The sequence below is a fragment of the Vitis vinifera genome, chromosome 3 (assembly GCF_030704535.1).
Source record: "Vitis vinifera cultivar Pinot Noir 40024 chromosome 3, ASM3070453v1".
Classification (NCBI taxonomy): Eukaryota; Viridiplantae; Streptophyta; class Magnoliopsida; order Vitales; family Vitaceae; genus Vitis; species Vitis vinifera.
The window spans coordinates 8,839,159-8,857,409 of NC_081807.1; the positions used below are offsets into that span (position 1 = coordinate 8,839,159).

The following is an 18,251-nucleotide window of genomic DNA, read 5'->3' on the forward strand; positions in this document are numbered from 1 at the left end:
AACATCCATTTGATGAAGAGACCAGCCACGGGCTGCGACCAATGCAAGCAAGCAACGGACAGATATGATCTTGGTGGTGGGGGAAAAGGTATCCTGATAATCGACACCTTCTAATTGAGTAAAGCCTTTCGCTACCAATCGTGCTTTGTAACGCTCAATAGACCCATCTGAACGGTGTTTAATTTTATACACCCATCGACAACCAATCGATGTCTTGCAGACCGGAAGTGGAGTGAGAGACCAAGTGCCATTAGCTTGGAGAGCCTGTAATTCAAAACACATTGCCTCCTGCCACTCAGGATGAGCGGCTGCTTCCGAATAAGACCTGGGTTCTGTGACAGCACTATGTTGAGCAACAAAAGATCTATATGCAGGCTTATATCTGTGGTAAGAAACATAATTGGCCAGTGGATATCGTGTACCTTTAGTTGGACCTGGAATCAAGGAAGACAATTGATTGGAGGAAACGTGGGAGCAAACATAATTGTGGAGCTTAATTGGCGGGGTGATATGGCGGCTGAGCGGAGTGATTGGTTTGGGTGAGTGTGTTTCTGGTGAAAAGATGGGTGTCTCGGTTGGAGGAGCGAACGGGATGGATGCAAACGGTGGCACCGAAGAAGGCGATACTAGAGTTGTAGAAGGCAGTGGTGAAGGGTTTGGATCAATCTGAGAAGAAGGTTTGATAACGAGTACGGAAGGTCGAGAAGGAAAGGAAAAGTCGTCATTTTCTGTGGTGGGAGACAGTGTGCTTGTGTGGTTGGAAAGAAGAGGGGAAAGTGCATGAGAAGTAGAGTCAAGGGAGGATGAGATGTCGTGGGCCACCAAGGGGATTGGACCAAAATTATGGGTCAACGAAGGGAGAGTAGAGTTGGGCTTGAGAGAGACATAAGGAAAAATATCTTCATGAAATTTGACATCTCGGCTAGTAAAGACCTTTTTGGTTGATAAATCAAATAATTTGTATGCTTTCTGACCAACAGGATAACCGATGAAGATGGATGACATGGCACGGTAATCAAATTTGTGAGAGGTGTGAACATTGGTGGCATAGGCTAAACATCCGAAAACATGAAGATAGGAGTAAGAAGGTGGTTTTGAGTAAAGCAATTCAAAAGGAGTTTTGAAAGACAATACTGGTGAAGGTAACCAATTGATGATGTGTACGGCAGTGAGAGCACACTCTCCCCAAAATTGAGTGGGAACTTGAGCATGGAATTTCAAAGCTCGGGTTACTTGTAAAATATGACGATGTTTGCGTTCCACAACCCCATTTTGTTGAGGCGTATAAACATAAGAATGCTGAAAGATGACACCATTATCTTGAAAAAAGGAATGAAGTGAGGTAAATTCTCTACCATTGTCATTTCGAAAAGTTTTAATGCAAAATTCAAATTGTGTGAACACATAGCTGAAGAAACGTTTTAAAAGTGATTGTGCTTCATCTTTATGTCGCATTAAAAATATCCAAGTGAAACGTGTATAATCATCGACAATAGTGAGAAAGTAATGGGCACCAAACAGAGAAGGGTGTTGATAACGACCCCAAATGTGACAATGAATAATCTCAAAAGGTTTTGTAGAAGAAATAGCACTAGTACCAAAAGGTAAACGACTTTGCTTAGCCAAAGGACATATAGGGCAAGCATTATTGGACTGAACAGAAAAATTCAAAAAATTCTTGGCAATGAAACTCAAACGAGAAGGTGATACATGGCCTAAGCGACTGTGCCAGAGATCGGTGGAAGAGATGGCGAGATTGCAGGCTGGTTGGTTTGTGGATGAGGAATGGTTGGTTAAAGATTTCTCCGTCGCTAGTGCCACCAAATAGTATAGTCCGTCACGTTGTTTACCCAAACCAATCGTCCTCCTCGTAGCCAGATTCTGCAAAATACACCAATAAGGGAAAAACGTCATTGAACAATTTAAACCTCTTGTCAAACGACTAACTAATATTAAATCAACTTTAAATGTAAGCACAAATAAGACATCATGCAGATAATAGACGGAATTCAGAGGCAAAGTCCATTTCGTAACAATATTCGCTTTTTCTCCACTAGGCAACAATACGGGCGGTAACGAGCAATTTTTATCTTTATGCAATAACTTAGAGGATGAAGTAATATGATCTGTCGCCCCACTATCAATAATCCAATTGCGGAAAGCGACTTTGGACAAACCTGGCTTTGTTACCGCATTCACTTTGGAACTAGAGTTTTCATCTTGGTTATTAAGAAGTGACAAAAGTTGCTTGAGTTGGGTTTCTGATAATGCAACTGCAGATTTCCCTTCATCTGCCTCAGAAACTTGGTTAGCCGCAGAAAAACTTTTATTCCGATTTGAGTTTGAGCCTAAGTTCATTCTTGCTTTAGGATGGCCTGGTGGGTATCCATGTAGTTGAAAACACTTTTGGACCCAATGACCCATATCTCCACAATACGAGCACTGGGGGCGTCCTCTTCCAGAACCCATGCGGCGTCGATCTTGATCAAAAAATGGTCTGCCATCTTGTCCTTGAGAAGACCGATTCACCCGGAAATTTTGAGAACCAAAGGGGCGATCAGTCGGTTCCATCCTTTCTGTGTTCGATCGATCTATTCCGTCCTTCCAAGTTGCCGAAGACTTGCCGTTGCTGCGCACGGCCATAGCAGCACTTGCGGCAGATTCCGCTGCTGCGTTCGTCGAAATGAGGAGGCGTTGTTTTTCTTCTTGAGAGACAGAAGAGTATGCTTGGTGGACAGAAGGGAGAGGATTCATCAGGAGGATTTGCCCGCGAATAGCACTGTAAGATTCATTCAAACCCATCAGAAATTGCATCAATTTTTGTTGATCTTGTTGTGCCCCATATGCTGCAGCGTTGTAGGAAGCCAGTTCATCCCACAGGCCTTTCAATTTTGTGTAATAGGCAGAGATAAAGAGTTGCTCTTGTCAAAGACAAGCAATATCTCGCTGAATTTCAAAGATGCGAGGCGCATTGCTTTGAGAGAATCGCTCACAGAGATCTTCCCAAACTTCACGAGCAATAGAATAATAGATTACACTGTTCGCAATTTCTGGATTGAGAGTATTGACGATCCAGGAGTGAACCGTGTCGTTACACCGTGACCAAGTCGCATAACCTTTAGGATCAATTTCTTCTGAAGGAGTCTTGATCGAGCCATTAACAAAACCCAATTTGTTCTTGGAATTTAAAGCTAGAATCATAGCCCTTTTCCAAGCCGAATAATTGTCTCCATTCAAAGATTTAGAAATCAAAACCAAACCTGGGTGATCTGAATGGTGAGTGAAATAAGGATTGGAGAGATCTGCCTTTGAGAAATCCGTAGAAATCTCTGATTTTGTCATGATGATTGAAGAAAAGAGATGCTACACGAGATATTAGAGTGCAACAATGAATCAGGATTTTAGTCCTGCTCTGATACCATGAAAAGAAGAAGAATTAGCTGAATTAATATTATTGATGTTGAAGTGTGTATTTATACAAGGAGGTTTGAGATCTTTTTCTACAAGTCAGGAATCAGCTTACCATATTCTAGACCATCCAGCTATAAGTCAGGAATTATAATAGGAAAACTAACATATACAGATCATCTATTCTTAATATGGAAGATTTAGGAAGATTGACTTTCCAACAAGATATGATCGTAAATAATTGTAACGATGTGATTATATTATTGTCATGTAATTAGAACAATCACATCAATGTCAATTTTATTTCTTTTAGCATATTTTGTATATTTATTTTTATTATCTCTTCCTCGTGTCACCATCCATTATGGATATGTTAATCAAACCCAACGTACAAACAGAAAATAAGAAAATAGGAAAAATAAAAAATAAAACAAAGTTTTTAACGTGATTCAATAATCAATATGATCCTTAGGTTTACACAGTGTACTAATACTCAATAATCCATTAATCAAAATAAATGAAGGGTTATAATGAAACACCTCTCAATTGAGGTCGCACTTTCTAAAAACGAAACCTTAAAACATTAAAGGGTTAAATATATAATAGAGACAAACTTGTCATTTATCACATTAAAAAAAAATGAAAAATATTTAGGTAGCGTTGTCACCTTCAACCTAACTGAGAGTTTGACTCCTGACATCCTGAACAAAGCAGTTGGATACGTACACCAATAAAAATTAAGCACAAAAATTAAGTAAATTCACATAAAATGCATAAAAGTTACGAACTAGATACTTCAATAAAAGAATATTATAATTTAGATAAAAATTTGTAAATATTAAAATTATATATGTACGTGCTTTGCATAACTTAACTCTTTTCATTACTATGTTACTCAAAACAATTTCATTTCATTTCATTTTTTGCATCATATTAGCACTCAGAATGCTTATCTTTCTAAATACAGTTCCATTGAGCTATAACAACTAAAAAACCTATTTTCATTTCCTTATTATGTAAATTATGTTTTTGTAGCAATACACACACACACACACACACACACACACACACACACACACATATATATATATATATATATATATATATATATATAAATAAAAATAAAAATAAAAAGGAGTAATCCTTTTGAGTTTTGAACAACCTAGAAATTTACACCTTTGTTTTATTTTTATTCTTTTCTTCTTTCTTCGTAATTGACAGTGCCAACCTCCTACAAAAACACAATCCTTTTCATTCTACGGCAAAATGTAATTCTAAAATTATTGAAGAATTAAATTGATCAAGAACATTGCAATATATATACAAAAGACAAAGTTGTTAAGGCAATATAAACTTTTAAGGCCTAATAATATTGAAAGTACAATATTTGTTTGAGGGTTGTATCGTGTGTTGGAAAGTATTCCAAATTCCTCATCAAAATAGATTCTTTTTTATAAAGAATATTATATAAAATATTTCCTAAGTTTATATTATTGTAATATTATATTTCCTTATAGAATAAGGAAGGTTGTCGAAAATATCTCTATAAATGATCTAGGTTGTGAGGTAGAGATGTGCTTATAAAGACTATATGAGGTGAATAGGGATATGAGGAAAAATGGGAGACACTTGGTGGAGCAAGTTAGGGGGCTTGTGGTTCAGGGTGGGGATACAAGGATACAAGGAGTAGAGAACATGCAATGTTTCAAAAACCTAATAGTTGTATTTGGTTTTATCCTCTATAATATTCTTTATGGTATAGTGAAAAAATCATCTTTCATCCGTGGATGTAAGCATGGTTAGTCAAACCACATTAAATCTTGTGCACCTTTGTGTGTGATTGTTTTATTTGTGTGTTCTCGAATTAACATTATTTGTTTCGCGTTGGTTTATTGTCGCTTTCGAAAAATATGATTAGGGTATTTTAACCTTAACATCATGTACAACAAGTCTTCCTCTTTTAGAATAATAAGAATGGCTAAAGCTCATTAAAACTTGAAAGAACAAAATTCTCCATGAAAAATATGAGAGTGTATATATTTAGAATAAGTTTGAAAGTGGATTACAATAAAGTTAGAATTGCTTCCTAATTCGTGATAACACCTTTTTGTATGGTATAACAAAAAATATTGAAGAATTTGACTATAATATCTTACATCAGATAAGGAGAAAGTTTTTTGCACCATATTAGTATGAACTCCTCTTAATCTTATAGACGCCTTTTAAAAACGTTATGGCCTCTTTAAACCTAGAGCTAATAATATCTACACTATTAGGAGTTGTCGTTACATTAACCCAACATACTATGCTCCTTTAAATGTTGAGAATATTTTTCCTTCATGGTTAAACTTCTCATCTACCTATCTTTTCTTCCCATTCGATTCAAAAGGTCAACATCTCGCAAATGTAATTCTCAAATCTTGACCGAATCATTATTTCGTGATTGTTATTTGAAGAAACATAATAGTTAATACCTACTTAATGTCACCAAAATCCTTCTTGTGATCTACATTCATTCTGTAAGCGGAAATATTATAATAACGCTTGCACTACATGGTGATGACGGAGTAACACTACCCTCGTAATTGTCATTGATGAGGCCATCTTGTAACAGACCTGATGATAACGAGAAGGATATTTGACCTTTTCCAATAAACAATGCTTTTTCATAGCATTACAACATATTTCCGATTTTTTTTTTTCCCCATCCAACTTCCGTTTGATTTTTCAATAAATCTTCGAAATATTGCATCAGTTTGAAGAACTCATCTAAAGAGATGATAGAAAAATGATTTCCTTTTAATATTCAAATTAACTTACATAATATCCACGTATTAAAAGGTAGGATATTTGTAACTCCAAAATCTTATTAATTGTATGCAATGAAAGAAATTCAATACAATATTATGATAATCGATCTCACCCACCTTCCAATATAAATAGCTCACGTTCCCTCCAAGCCAAAATTAACAAACCAAGCATTTTCTTATCTGTTTCTAATCTGATTCTTGTTTGCTAGTTCTGTAGACATGGTGGAGAAGTCAAGCAAGGGTCGCCAAAAGATCGAAATTGCGAAAATACCGAAGAAAAATCATCTTCAAGTCACCTTCTCCAAGCGCAAGTCTGGGCTCTTCAAGAAGGCTAGTGAACTTTGCACTCTTTGTGGGGCAAATATTGCTATATTAGTTTTTTCCCCTGGTGGAAAGGTATTCTCTTTTGGTCATCCTGATGTTCGGTACATCGTCTATTCGTTCTTCGCTAACATACCTCCAACCAAACGTAGCGATCTCAACCTAATTGAAGCTCATGATCAGAATGCTAGTATCCACAAGCTCAACTTACAGCTCGCAGAAGTGCTTAACCAACTAGAAGCCGAGAAAAAGAGAGGTGAAATACTTGGCCAAATAAGAGCTAGCCAAGGCCAATGCTGGTGGGAAGCACCAATTGATGAGTTAAGCTTGTTTGAGCTTCAACAATTGAAGGTGTCCATGGAGGAGCTTAAGAAGATTGTAGTGAGTCAAGCTGAACTGCTTCTAATGGAGGGCAATGCTAACCCTTCTACTTTCAATAAGGTTAATGGGTACCCAATGGTTGATGATTTTGAGTTTGAGAGGAAACTCAGTGAGATTCATGGTCTTTCCATTGTGCCCCATGTCCATAATTTTGGTCATGGACTAGGCTTTTTCTGAGTTTCTTTTGTGGTTTGAATGCTTCGACATGGTAATTACTCGACAGTCATTTCCATATATTGTTTTTGTTTATGTTTATCCATTATTAGTGCATTAATGGGTTTGTCACACGATCTCTCAAATTGTCCCATTGGCAAGTGGCCTAGTATATATGTCCCACGTTACAAACAACCCAATTAAAAATGCTAAATTCACAAAATAGTACTACTATAAATGGGTAAAATTAACTCTTATTCAACCGTAACAAAAATATTGTTTTATTTTTGAACTTTTTTTCATTGTTATGAATCAAAAATAAATTACTAAGTTTTGATTTTTTAACTTTTTACTAAAAATAACTTGCTTTCAAATTTGAGATAATTTGTTTTTTTATTTTTTATTGACTTATTACTTATTGCTTAATTTTTATTTTTTTTTAATAGAAAAAATTCAAATATTTGACTATTTCTAAATACTATAACTAATGTCGCATATCAAATGGAGAAAAACTTTTTAAAGTTATATAAGTATGGATTCTTCTTAATCTTATAAACGTATTTCAACGTCATAAGGATCCTATTGGGTTTAAAGCAGTTGGATATGAGTCGTCGTTACAAAATTGTATCAAAAGTCAATTCCTGACTTTGGTGTCAAGGTTTGTTTGGCCCATGAAGGATATATATCTATTTGACTTTACAATCTCATGTGACATAATGAGGATATTGTAGGTATCTTTGTGAGAAAATTTTTTACACTATGTAAGTATAAACTCTTTTTAATCTTGTAAGTGACCTTTAAAGTCACAAGAGCCCTATTTAAACTAAAACAAATAATATTTACATGATTTGGTGCTAGTTTTTAAGAAGAAGAAAAAAATTACTTAATATTTAATACTATTAAGTATTATTTAATTTTAAATTCGATTGTAGATTAAGTATAAATAAATAAATAAACAAATAAACACGGGTTAAATGTTATTTTCATTAATTCATTAAACTAAAAGGGAAATAAAAATAATTATAATAAAGAAAAATGGGATCTTGTGTGTCCTAGGAGAGTAATTTAAGAGGGAAAATACCAAATCATAATCAAATATATGAGTAATGATAATAAAAAATTTCAATCAGGTTTATGAGGTGAAAAATAGGGTTAAGGAAACAAAGAATCTGATTGAATTGAATGATAAGCTCTTAGTTTATCTTTAATTATTGACCAAAAAAAGAAAAATGAATCTTGAATTCAAGGAGTGCAATTTAGGGGTTAATCATATAAAAAAATATTTATGAATGAAATCAAAATATTATTTGAAAGGGGTTCAAATGTGGTCAACAAGATTATTTTAAAGGGGGGTCAAATGGCATCATGAAATTTTTAGGTGGGCTTGCAGGCTTTGGGACCAATTCTTACGCCACGATAATGAGATGAATGTAGGCCACTCGTTTTTTAATTAATTAAATAAATTTCTTTTCTTTAGTTTGACTTTACAATGGCCTTAAATCAAGATAGGGGAGGAAAAAAGAATGATTTAAAAAAATATAAATTATTAAATAATTTTGTATCAATTAAATAAGGAAGTTGGGGATTAGGTTTCACTTTCTATCCCTTTCATCTTAATTCTTCCTTCATAAAAAAATGACAAAAATTAAGCAGCTTTTGAAAAAGTCCACATACTAATTCATTTGGAGGGATTACATAGAATGACAGACATTTTGTATGATGTGGGTATTATTATGTATTATTATGACAAAATGTTCTGCTGTTCAGAACGGAATCCTATGTGGTATTTGAAGGGGTTTTTGTACCTTCTACCGTTAATTACAAAAAAAAAATAATAATAAAAAAAATAAAAATAGAAATAAAATTCTTAAAAGGTGGACAGTTGTGAAACAATTATGAAATTTATTGCAGTTCCCTCCTACAACCACACTTTTCATATTAATAGTACATAAAAAAAAAATTTAAATTAAAGATGTGTCAAGATATCTTTTATAATTTCGTAAAATTAAATTTATGTTAAAATTATATTTTGAAAAAACATCTTCCACCATATCCATATCATTCACATATTAAAAAAAAAAAAATTTATGTTAAAAGTGTCAATTTTTTCTGTCAAGATCCAATACATATTAAAAACAATATTTTCCAAATCTATTATGTTGAAAATAAAAAAAATATCCAATTATCAAAAATCCCATTTGAAGTGATCTTTCATAAAATCACTTTCAACCCACATGGGTTTTATTGGTAACAATTATTCTATCAAAAATATTTTTATATAAAATGCCTCAATGTTTACATATATATAAATAGATAAAATGTAATAATAATTTTAGTAATGGGTTGAATTAAAAAAAAAAAACGATGGGCCAAATGCATGTGTCTACATATCAAATATTGAGAGATCATTTGATAATGATTTTAAAAAGTATTTCTAATTTTTTTTTAAAAATTACAAAAATTTTCTAAAATCAATCTCAAATCCACTCGAATTATGTTGTGTTTAAAATCTTTTGTCGGAAGAATGGCATGTGACATTTGTTTCTTTTAAATGTATTTTACTTTATGGAATTATTTGTTGTTGTCTAGTTATCTGTATCTTCATTTGTTCATGGTGAAGAAACCATGCATCTCAACTTGTCCCTTGTTTTTTTCTCTTCATATTTTTCGTGATAAGAATCATTGTGTACTACTATATTTTCATTTTTCTACTACAAATATTATTGTTCATGGTTTTACTATTTGGGGTTTTTTCACTTATCATAATATGGATTTACTTCATCATTCTAATTTAAAATTTTGATAATAAAATGTTTAATTTTTGTGAAACATCTATTTCTATCACTCAAAAATATTGGTATTAATTTTGTGGATAAATGTTTAGTTGATTATTACATTCAAATGGTTGAAAATGAAACATTTAAGGTTTATTTGAGAACTGCTTTTTTGTTCTTTAGAACAAAAAATATAGAAAATATGTTTAGTAACTAAAAAATGTTTTCTATTTTTTATTTTTAAGAATAGAACATATAATATTTTCAAAAAACATTTTTAGTTGTTTTTATGTGTTTTTTTATAATTGTTTTAAGAAATAATTATATAAATATGTAAAATTATTAAAAATAAAACAATAGATATAAAAATTATTTTTTAAAATATTAAAAATAAATTTAAAACATTTTAAATTTTCAAACAGACTTTTGTTATATAAAAATCAAAGAACACTTTTCAAAACTTGTTATCAAAAACTATTTTTCAAAATTGTTTTCGAAAATAGTTACCAAACAAACCTTTAAGTTATCTTCGATTCTTAGAAAGTACTAAGAAAAAGAAAAAAAAATGTTATAAAAAAGTATTTTCTCATATTTGGTTTTACCTTGAAAAATGCAAAAGAAAGTCAAATATAATTAAAATTAGTGAGAAAATTATATATTTTTAAACTATTTAATATTTAGATAGAAGAGTTAAATAAGTAAATGAGTTTTTAAAAATACATAAAAATAATATATTAACTTTATTTATTTTTTTTCTTTCCTTCTCATTTTCCTCTTTATTTTTTTTTCCCTTACATTTTTCATGAACTTTTTGAGAACCAAACATAACATTAATTTTATAATATAAAAAAATCATGAAAATTTTGGTAAAAATAAAAAAATAAATGCAAAAATTAACTAAAAAATATGAAAATTATAAACAAAATTTTGAAAAATAAATAAATACACATTAAGTTAGCTTTGTTTAAAAAATTAATATAAATATGGCATGGTAATATAAGACCCTAAAAGAATGTGCAATGATACTGGTATATAATATGAAATCATGGTTGTATAATTAAATATAATTATTTTGCTTCCTTTCCATATAAAAAGGACTTAATATTCTATCTCCCTTTTTTTTTTGCCCTTAAATTAAGCGAAAAAGAAAGTTTATCAAAAACTATTAAAAGAAATTATTGGTTTGAAATTTGCATAATGTGAGTACCAGTTTAGAGGGGGGAAAATGTCTTGAGAATCCCATTAAAAATATAATTTTAATAAAATAATGCCTAAATAATTTTTTAAATTTATACCATATTTGGAAAGTGATAACAAGAATACACTAAAAATAAGAACAAATTATCATACCATATGTAGAAAATAAATTAGAATCCCAATAAAAGGGAATGAGAATGAAAATAATTTCCATTCTCCATTTCAATGTTCCTAATTTATCCTTATTTTTTTTATTTAAAACTATTTATTTTTTAAAGAAGGAAAAAAAATATAGCACAATATGGAAGTCAGCTGTGCTCATAAATATTATATTTGGTGTTGCCAACTTTTTTGACAGCTAATGTAAAATGATAGCCTTTCTAATTTTAAATTTACTCACATGCCACCTGGCAAGCCACCTTTTGCCAGGTGGCATTGCATGCTCTTGAATTTTCCTGAACCCAAAATCAAAAGTATATTTTAAATTAAAGATAGGATTGAATACTTTTAGGTTGTCGAAACTTTGTCCACTCATACTTAAAATTGAAATTTAAATATAAGGGTTTAGAGCTAATTTGAAAAAATGGGGCGTTAGGACATAGAACATAGAGCATGGGAAGGCGCCAGATGAATCTGGAAGTTTTGACAGAGAGTTGAAATCCGAGGAGACCGATGGGCGCCAGCAGAGGACGTGGGTGGCCCACCAAAAGATGGTGGGATTGTAGTCCAACCAGAAAGGCAAAAGTGTGTCACAGCTGTAATCTGGGTGTATTCCGACATTATTTTCAATCATATGCTTCCGTACCACTAAGAGGTTAGGGGGAATTATGAAAATGGTAACAGAGATGCCCATTCGCTGGCGCTTAGTGTTCGTGCTCGTGTGCGTCTCTGTGCACCAGCTCACTCCCGCAGCCCCACTCCATGCACATGCATTCTTTCCCGATTTATTTCTTCCTTTTTATCCTTCTCCCATCCCCATCTCCATTTTACTCCACGCAGTCTGAGTTGAGGGGAGGTTTCAGATTTCGCCATGGATCCCTGCCCTTTCCTTCGGATCCTTGTGGGAAATCTAGCTCTCAAGTCTCCTGCTCTGATCCCCTCCAAGTCTGCCTTCTCGCTTGTTCATCCTTCTTCTTCTCCCTTCTTTTGCAAGATCAAGCTCGGAAATTTCCCCTCGCAGTTCGCTACGGTTCCCTTGGTTCCACAAGAGACTCACACTTCGGATGACGTCGTTTCCTTCACTTTGACTCGGAAGGATATCGAAAAGCTGGGGGAGAAGAGCCTTTTCTCCACTAAGGAGCCGCGTTTACAGATTCTGGTTTACACTGGGCGGAGAGGGAGGAGTTGTGGGTTCAGCGCTGGGAAGCTGTTGGGTAGAGTCACGGTGGGGTTGGATCTCAAGGGGGCGGTGGGTAGAGCTTGTGTATTTCACAATGGATGGGTCTCCGTCGGCGGCGAGTCCTCTCAGTTGTATTTGAGCGTTCGGGCCGAGCCTGATCCGAGATTTGTGTTTCAGTTTGGGGGGGAACCGGAGTGCAGCCCTCAGGTTTTTCAGATTCAGGGAAACCTCCGGCAGCCGGTGTTTACCTGCAAGTTCAGTTTCAGAAACTCCGGTGACCGAAGCTTGAGATCAAGGTTGGTTCTTATTACTGATTACCCATTTGTCTGCCATGTTTGGGGAAGTGATCTTAGAAGAAAAAGTCGATTAAATATAGTTTTTATCTTTTTGTTTTCAGATCATCGATTTCAGAAGCGAGCACATCGAGAAGCTGGTTCAGTTCTAAAGATGAGGATTCAAAGGAGCGCAAAGGGTGGTCGATAACCATCCACGATCTCTCGGGCTGTCCTGTCGCCGCTGCTTCGATGACGAATCCCTTCGTCCCCTCGCCGGGCTCCGGCCGGGTCAAGCGGTCGAACCCTGGAGCCTGGCTGATCCTCCGGCCGGAAGACGGGACCTGGAAGCCGTGGGGGAGGCTAGAGGCATGGCGGGAGCCGGACGGCCTAGGCCACCGCTTCGAGCTCCTCCCGGACGCAACGGGCGGCCCCGCCGTTCTTCTCGCCAGTTCTACTCTCAGCACCAAAAAAGGCGGGAAATTCACCATTGACTCCAGCTCCAGGAACTTTCCGGCGACGACCCCGAGAGGCGCGTGCGAGTCCGGAACAAGGTCATGGGTGGAATCGGTATACAGAGGGTTCGTGATGTCATCGACGGTGGGCGGAGAGGGGCGGTGCAGCACGCCGGAGGTGGAGGTGGGGGTGAAGCACGTGACGTGCACGGAGGACGCGGCGGCGTTCGTGGCGTTGGCGGCGGCCATGGACCTGAGCATGGACGCCTGCAAGCTGTTTTCACAGAAACTGAGGAAAGAGCTGAGAAGGCAGCAGAGTGAGGAGTTTGTCGTTTGATGTGGATTAGTTTGTCGTTTTGGTAGGAGTTAGAGCTTTGGATTCCTAACGTTGGTTGATGAGTCACTGTACAGTTGCCACCACTTACACTTTTTCTCTATTCGTATTTTTGAAAATACATTAATTCTTTCATTCGGTTGTTCATTAGCTGTGTTCCATGAATATATTGTCGGCAGAATATTCATTTTCCTGCCTGCCAAACACTCAAGATTATTTATCTAATTCTAATTTTAACATTTTTCTTACTATTTTTCAATTGATGCGAATAAAATAAATGTAAATGTTTTCATTTTTAATAAAAAAAATTAACTATTTCCACAATGAAATAGTCCCAATTTAAATTTTATTAATTTGAAAACCCATTAATAAAATAATATTTAATTTTGTAATATTTTTAATTCTTTTTTTCCACTACAAATTATCACCCACAAAAGGCAGTTTACATTGTGATGTTGCATAACCTTCAATTTTGATTGGGCCATGTGTATCTAGAAAAATTTATCAAAATTTTATATTAAGGGAATATTTTAAAAAAATATTTAATAATTTAAATTCTCCTTAACTATTCCAAAAATTAACTTTCTCGTTACAATTGTTAGAATATCGTCCAAACACAATCCGATCTTAATATGAATTTGGGAACATAAGATTAGATTGAGTTTGAATGTTTATTAATAAAGTTGACCACAAACCCAACCAAATCCGCTTGACTTTCAGCCCTTATAGATTGGACCCCTGCAAATGGGTATTAAGCCCGTGACACTCAAGCTTGGGCCTTCTTGACTTGGGTCTGGTCCAGCTATGAGTTACCAATGCTCCGACAGGGGCTTTGGCCCAAAATTTTCAAGTGGGGCCGAGATTGGATTCGGGCACAGACCAAATTTATATCAGTGCACCCTCGACAACAGACACCACAAACATGAAGGACGACTGCCTTACAGATGACGATCATGTTGGAGTTTTCCACAACAAAAGATCACCCCTGGTGAAGTCCAGTAAAATCCTTCAAGCATTCATAGCATATCAATGCCCATTATCTCAAGACTGGGGTTTGGGCCCAACTAGCACTCAATCCTTACTCCCATCCAACCCCAGATTGAGAAATTTCAACCCAAACTTGCATCCCTACTCAAGACACAGAAATCCTACATTTCAATGAAAAATCACACAAGTATTCAGAAAAGAGAACATAATCCAACCAAAATCACAAAATGTTCAGTAGCATTAAGACCATAACCACTTCAAATCTGTTTTTCCTCATAAATAAACCAACCATGGCGCCTAAAAAAGATGGAAGAAGATGTCATGGGAAGTTGGAGTGGATTGTACATACTAAAACCTTTTTGATACCTACATTTTGCCTGCAAAGTAGAGACTCTATTCTTTAGAGATTGATTGATATTTCAGTCTACCAGAGACACTTGTGACATTACGAGTTTCTGGATCAAACTGTGGGACAAAACAAAAATTACAACTTAGGAGCATTCATTAAGAATCCAACAACCGTCTAATTAGAACCATCATTCTGTTGCAGCACCTTCCTTGTCACTTGCGTCTGTTCTAATATCAAACGTCTTATCCAAATCCGTGGGTGGAGACTCCTTTTCTTCTTGAGGGATGGAAGAATCAGAAACATCAATTGGGTCCTGTTGAATTGAGTCTCCACTCCCATTTGTGGAGGAGGATGCTGAGCTTTCATCTGTCTCCCCTGATCCATTGCTGGTGTCAGGCTTCTCATTCTGAGTGGCATCAGTATTCCCTTTTGATATCAACAACTCAGGGTTGTGTTCTGCTTCAGAAGTTGCATTGGAGCTTATGGAATTTGAAGATTCTCCTGTGGTTGCTCCAGCATTCTCAGGTTCAGAACCAGATTGATTCCTACCTGTCACTATGGTAGAGTTGATAGTCTGTTTCAGTACAACATGTTGCGTGTCGGCGCCTTGTTCAGTATTTATGCCCTCCCCTGTTGCATTTTGAGCTTGAATAGGATCTAAGACAGTTTCAATTCCATTCTTTGTATCTGAATCAGAAGATTTGGTACTCAGTTCTGATGAGTCGTTATTGCTGACCTCTGATGAGTCTTTATTGCTAACCTCTGATGAGTTTTTATTGCTGATCTCTGGTTGATCATTGGATTCTGTTGTTATTGGGGGATTTTGAAGTGAGCTATTCTCAGATTTGGGTGAATTAATCTCAGTACCCTTTTCTTGGCTGTCTGTCACATTTGAAGAAGCTTCATTTTCAGCCAATTCAACTTCTTCTGCCTTTGAATTCTTGTGCTCGCTACTGAGCTCATTGTTGTTGGGTTTGGTCTCCTGCTCTAGAGTGTTCTCATCAAAGTCTTCCATTTTATCAGCTTCACCACCATTAGTTTGAGTATCATGGGCCACAGCACTAGACGCATCATCGGCTTTGTAATGTTCTTCTCGTGCCTCATGAGCATTCCTGCTACCACCATCATGATCCTGATCGTCCATTTCCTTCTCGTTCTCAGATAGGTCATCTTTCTCTTCACTCTCTTTCTCCCCACTTTCCTTCTCATCGCCCTCCTCTTCCCTCTCTTTTTCCTCATCTAATACCTCTTCATCATGATCAGATTCTCCTTCAGCTCTCTCTTGATCATTTTCATCTATCTCATCATCTCCACCCCCTCTTCCTTCATCTTCTCTCTCATCAACCTTGCTTTCTTCTTCTTCTTGCTCTTCATCATGCTTGCTTTCTTCTTCTTCTTGCTCTTCATCATGCTTGCTTTCTTCTTCCTCTACTCCTCCAGCTTCATCCTCTTCTTCAGTTTCTTCTTCCCCATGTTTTTCATTCTTTGCTTCTCCATCCACCCGAGGATGGAGATCCTTCCTTCCAAATTTCAGAAGTTCATTGCCACCTTGCGTGTTTGATGAGATTTTTGCATCATTTGCATCAAACTCTTTCTTCTTATCATGGGAGTGCTTCACTTGGTAGATCAACCAGAAGCAAACAGCAAGTAACAGGCAAATCTGCAGAATATGCTTTACCTTGAAACCTTTGGATCTCTGGTTTCTGCTAGGCGACTTAAACATGATGGAAATTCCTTCCAATCCCACACTTATATTCCTAAATACAATAACAAGTGACAAAAATTGGTTCAGAAATCCAAATAGCATTAAAGATCCGAAGGGATGAATGGCTTAAAACAATCATATCACTACTATCTATCACTTATGCAAATGAACACAAAGTTTGCATTCTAGCAAGGACAAGCTGCCAGGCAGAAAAATCCACAAAATCTAGTCACAGGCACAGCTATATAAGCATATGTTTCTAAGTGCCATGATAATCATTACACATTACAAACCCGAAACAATCCTATTCACAGTCTAAGATTTTTTTAGCATTAAGTTAAACATGACCCAAATTTCAATTTCAAACCAAATTTGGTACCTCTCCACAGAATGTTCTCCCAAGTCAACCCATATCAGACCCATATCAGGAGTAAATGTTGTTTAACCTAAAAACTTGACCACAATCTTGAATAGCCAATAGTGTTAAAAGAATCCCCAATAAAACACTACCCCTTGAAATTAGTTTCCCATGAACCTGAAGATTAATCATGCAGCATTTGGTTTCAGATCTTACATCAAACATTTTAAAAACGTGAAGATTAATTCCAAATGTTAAGTTTCAAAAGAAATATAGTTTGAGAACAAGAGGCAGGAAATGATAAACACAAGACTGCACCTACCTTCAGTTTGGCAGCCAACAAAACTGTGGAAAAGAAAACGAAAAAGGAAAAAAAAAAAAAAAACAAAAAAAAAAAAAAACTCAATCTCATGCTTTAAGCAGTACTGGACTTCAGAAGCTAAAGGCAGTTGCATTGTGTCCAGTTGGGTCAGGTTTAGGTTTTCCCTGGTCCCAAAGAAAGAAGAATCCAACATTCAAAATTTAAACATCTCTTCCTTTCCAACATTTTTTCACCAACCAAGCATAAAACATCCAAATCACAATTTAAAACGCATTCTTTTCACCAAAAAGGAAAAAATCCACATCTTTTTTCCCGGAAAAGAAAATACCCAAATCTTCTTCTTTTTTTTTTTCCAAATAAAAGAAAACCCAGTATAGCAACCTTGCATGAAAACGCAAGAAACAAAAGGGTAAAGTGAAAAACCAATAGAACCCTAACAGCAAAACTCGAAACCACAACAAACCCTAGAACCCCTGAAGCGGAACCAACACCAGACCCATAAAACACAAACCAAATGGAACGGTTTCTGACCCACAATCCAAACACATCCCAAGAAATAGTTCATCAAGAACCACAGGAACATGCAAACCACATAGATCTCCAGAGCATTTCCCATCCCACACAGCACAAGCAGACACATAACCCAACTCCAACCTCTACCATACAACATGGAAAATCAATACCCAAGATTCAAACAAAAAATTAACAAAAGGGGAGAGAGAAAATGGGGAAGAAAATACCTGAAAAAGCAAGGAAAGTCAGCAAGAGTGAGAAAATGAATGATTATGATGAAAAAAGGGGCGTTGTTGGGTGGGAGACATGAGATTTGAGTGGGTTAATGGGTAGGTGTGGACAGGCTTCTTCGGATCCAAATACAAGGGAGGTTGGAGGAACTTACAAGGCTGTATATTAACAAGATCCGTCCGATCTCAGACACTTGGTTCCTCCCCTGTCTGCCTAAGCTTGTTGGACCTCGTTATTTGCATATATGATTTTAGTAATAACAGTAACATGAATACCATATTATTTAAAAAAAAAACATATGCCTTAAATATTTCTAACACCTAATCCTTTGCCTGAATTCAT

At 35.6% G+C, this 18,251-nt stretch overlaps 3 protein-coding genes across 4 annotated transcripts; 2 read left to right on the forward strand and 1 right to left on the reverse strand.

Annotated features, from left to right (window-relative positions):
* The first annotated feature begins 6,437 nt into the window (after nt 1-6,437).
* On the forward strand, nt 6,438-7,097 carry LOC100263465 (agamous-like MADS-box protein AGL62). The gene has a single exon (XM_002270780.1). It carries the CDS (start codon nt 6,438-6,440, stop codon nt 7,095-7,097), a length of 660 nt encoding a protein of 219 aa, XP_002270816.1.
* A 4,530-nt stretch (nt 7,098-11,627) lies between these two features.
* On the forward strand, nt 11,628-13,591 carry LOC100254836 (uncharacterized). The gene is made up of 2 exons (XM_002274807.5): nt 11,628-12,679; nt 12,781-13,591. The coding sequence occupies exons 1-2, from the start codon at nt 12,075-12,077 to the stop codon at nt 13,445-13,447; spliced, it is 1,272 nt and encodes a 423-aa protein (XP_002274843.1). The 5' UTR covers nt 11,628-12,074; the 3' UTR covers nt 13,448-13,591.
* Nucleotides 13,592-14,653: 1,062 nt separating this feature from the next.
* On the reverse strand, nt 14,654-18,251 carry LOC100259947 (uncharacterized). Of its 2 annotated transcripts, none has more exons than XM_002274693.5 (2): nt 17,906-18,251; nt 14,654-16,537 (listed from the first exon to the last, which is right to left on the reverse strand). In XM_002274693.5, the coding sequence occupies exon 2, from the start codon at nt 16,501-16,503 to the stop codon at nt 14,968-14,970; it is 1,536 nt and encodes a 511-aa protein (XP_002274729.1). In that variant the 5' UTR covers nt 16,504-16,537; nt 17,906-18,251; the 3' UTR covers nt 14,654-14,967. The 2 variants fall into 2 exon arrangements, with proteins under 2 accessions (XP_002274729.1, XP_003631696.1); XM_003631648.4 differs by having other exon boundaries at nt 18,064-18,245.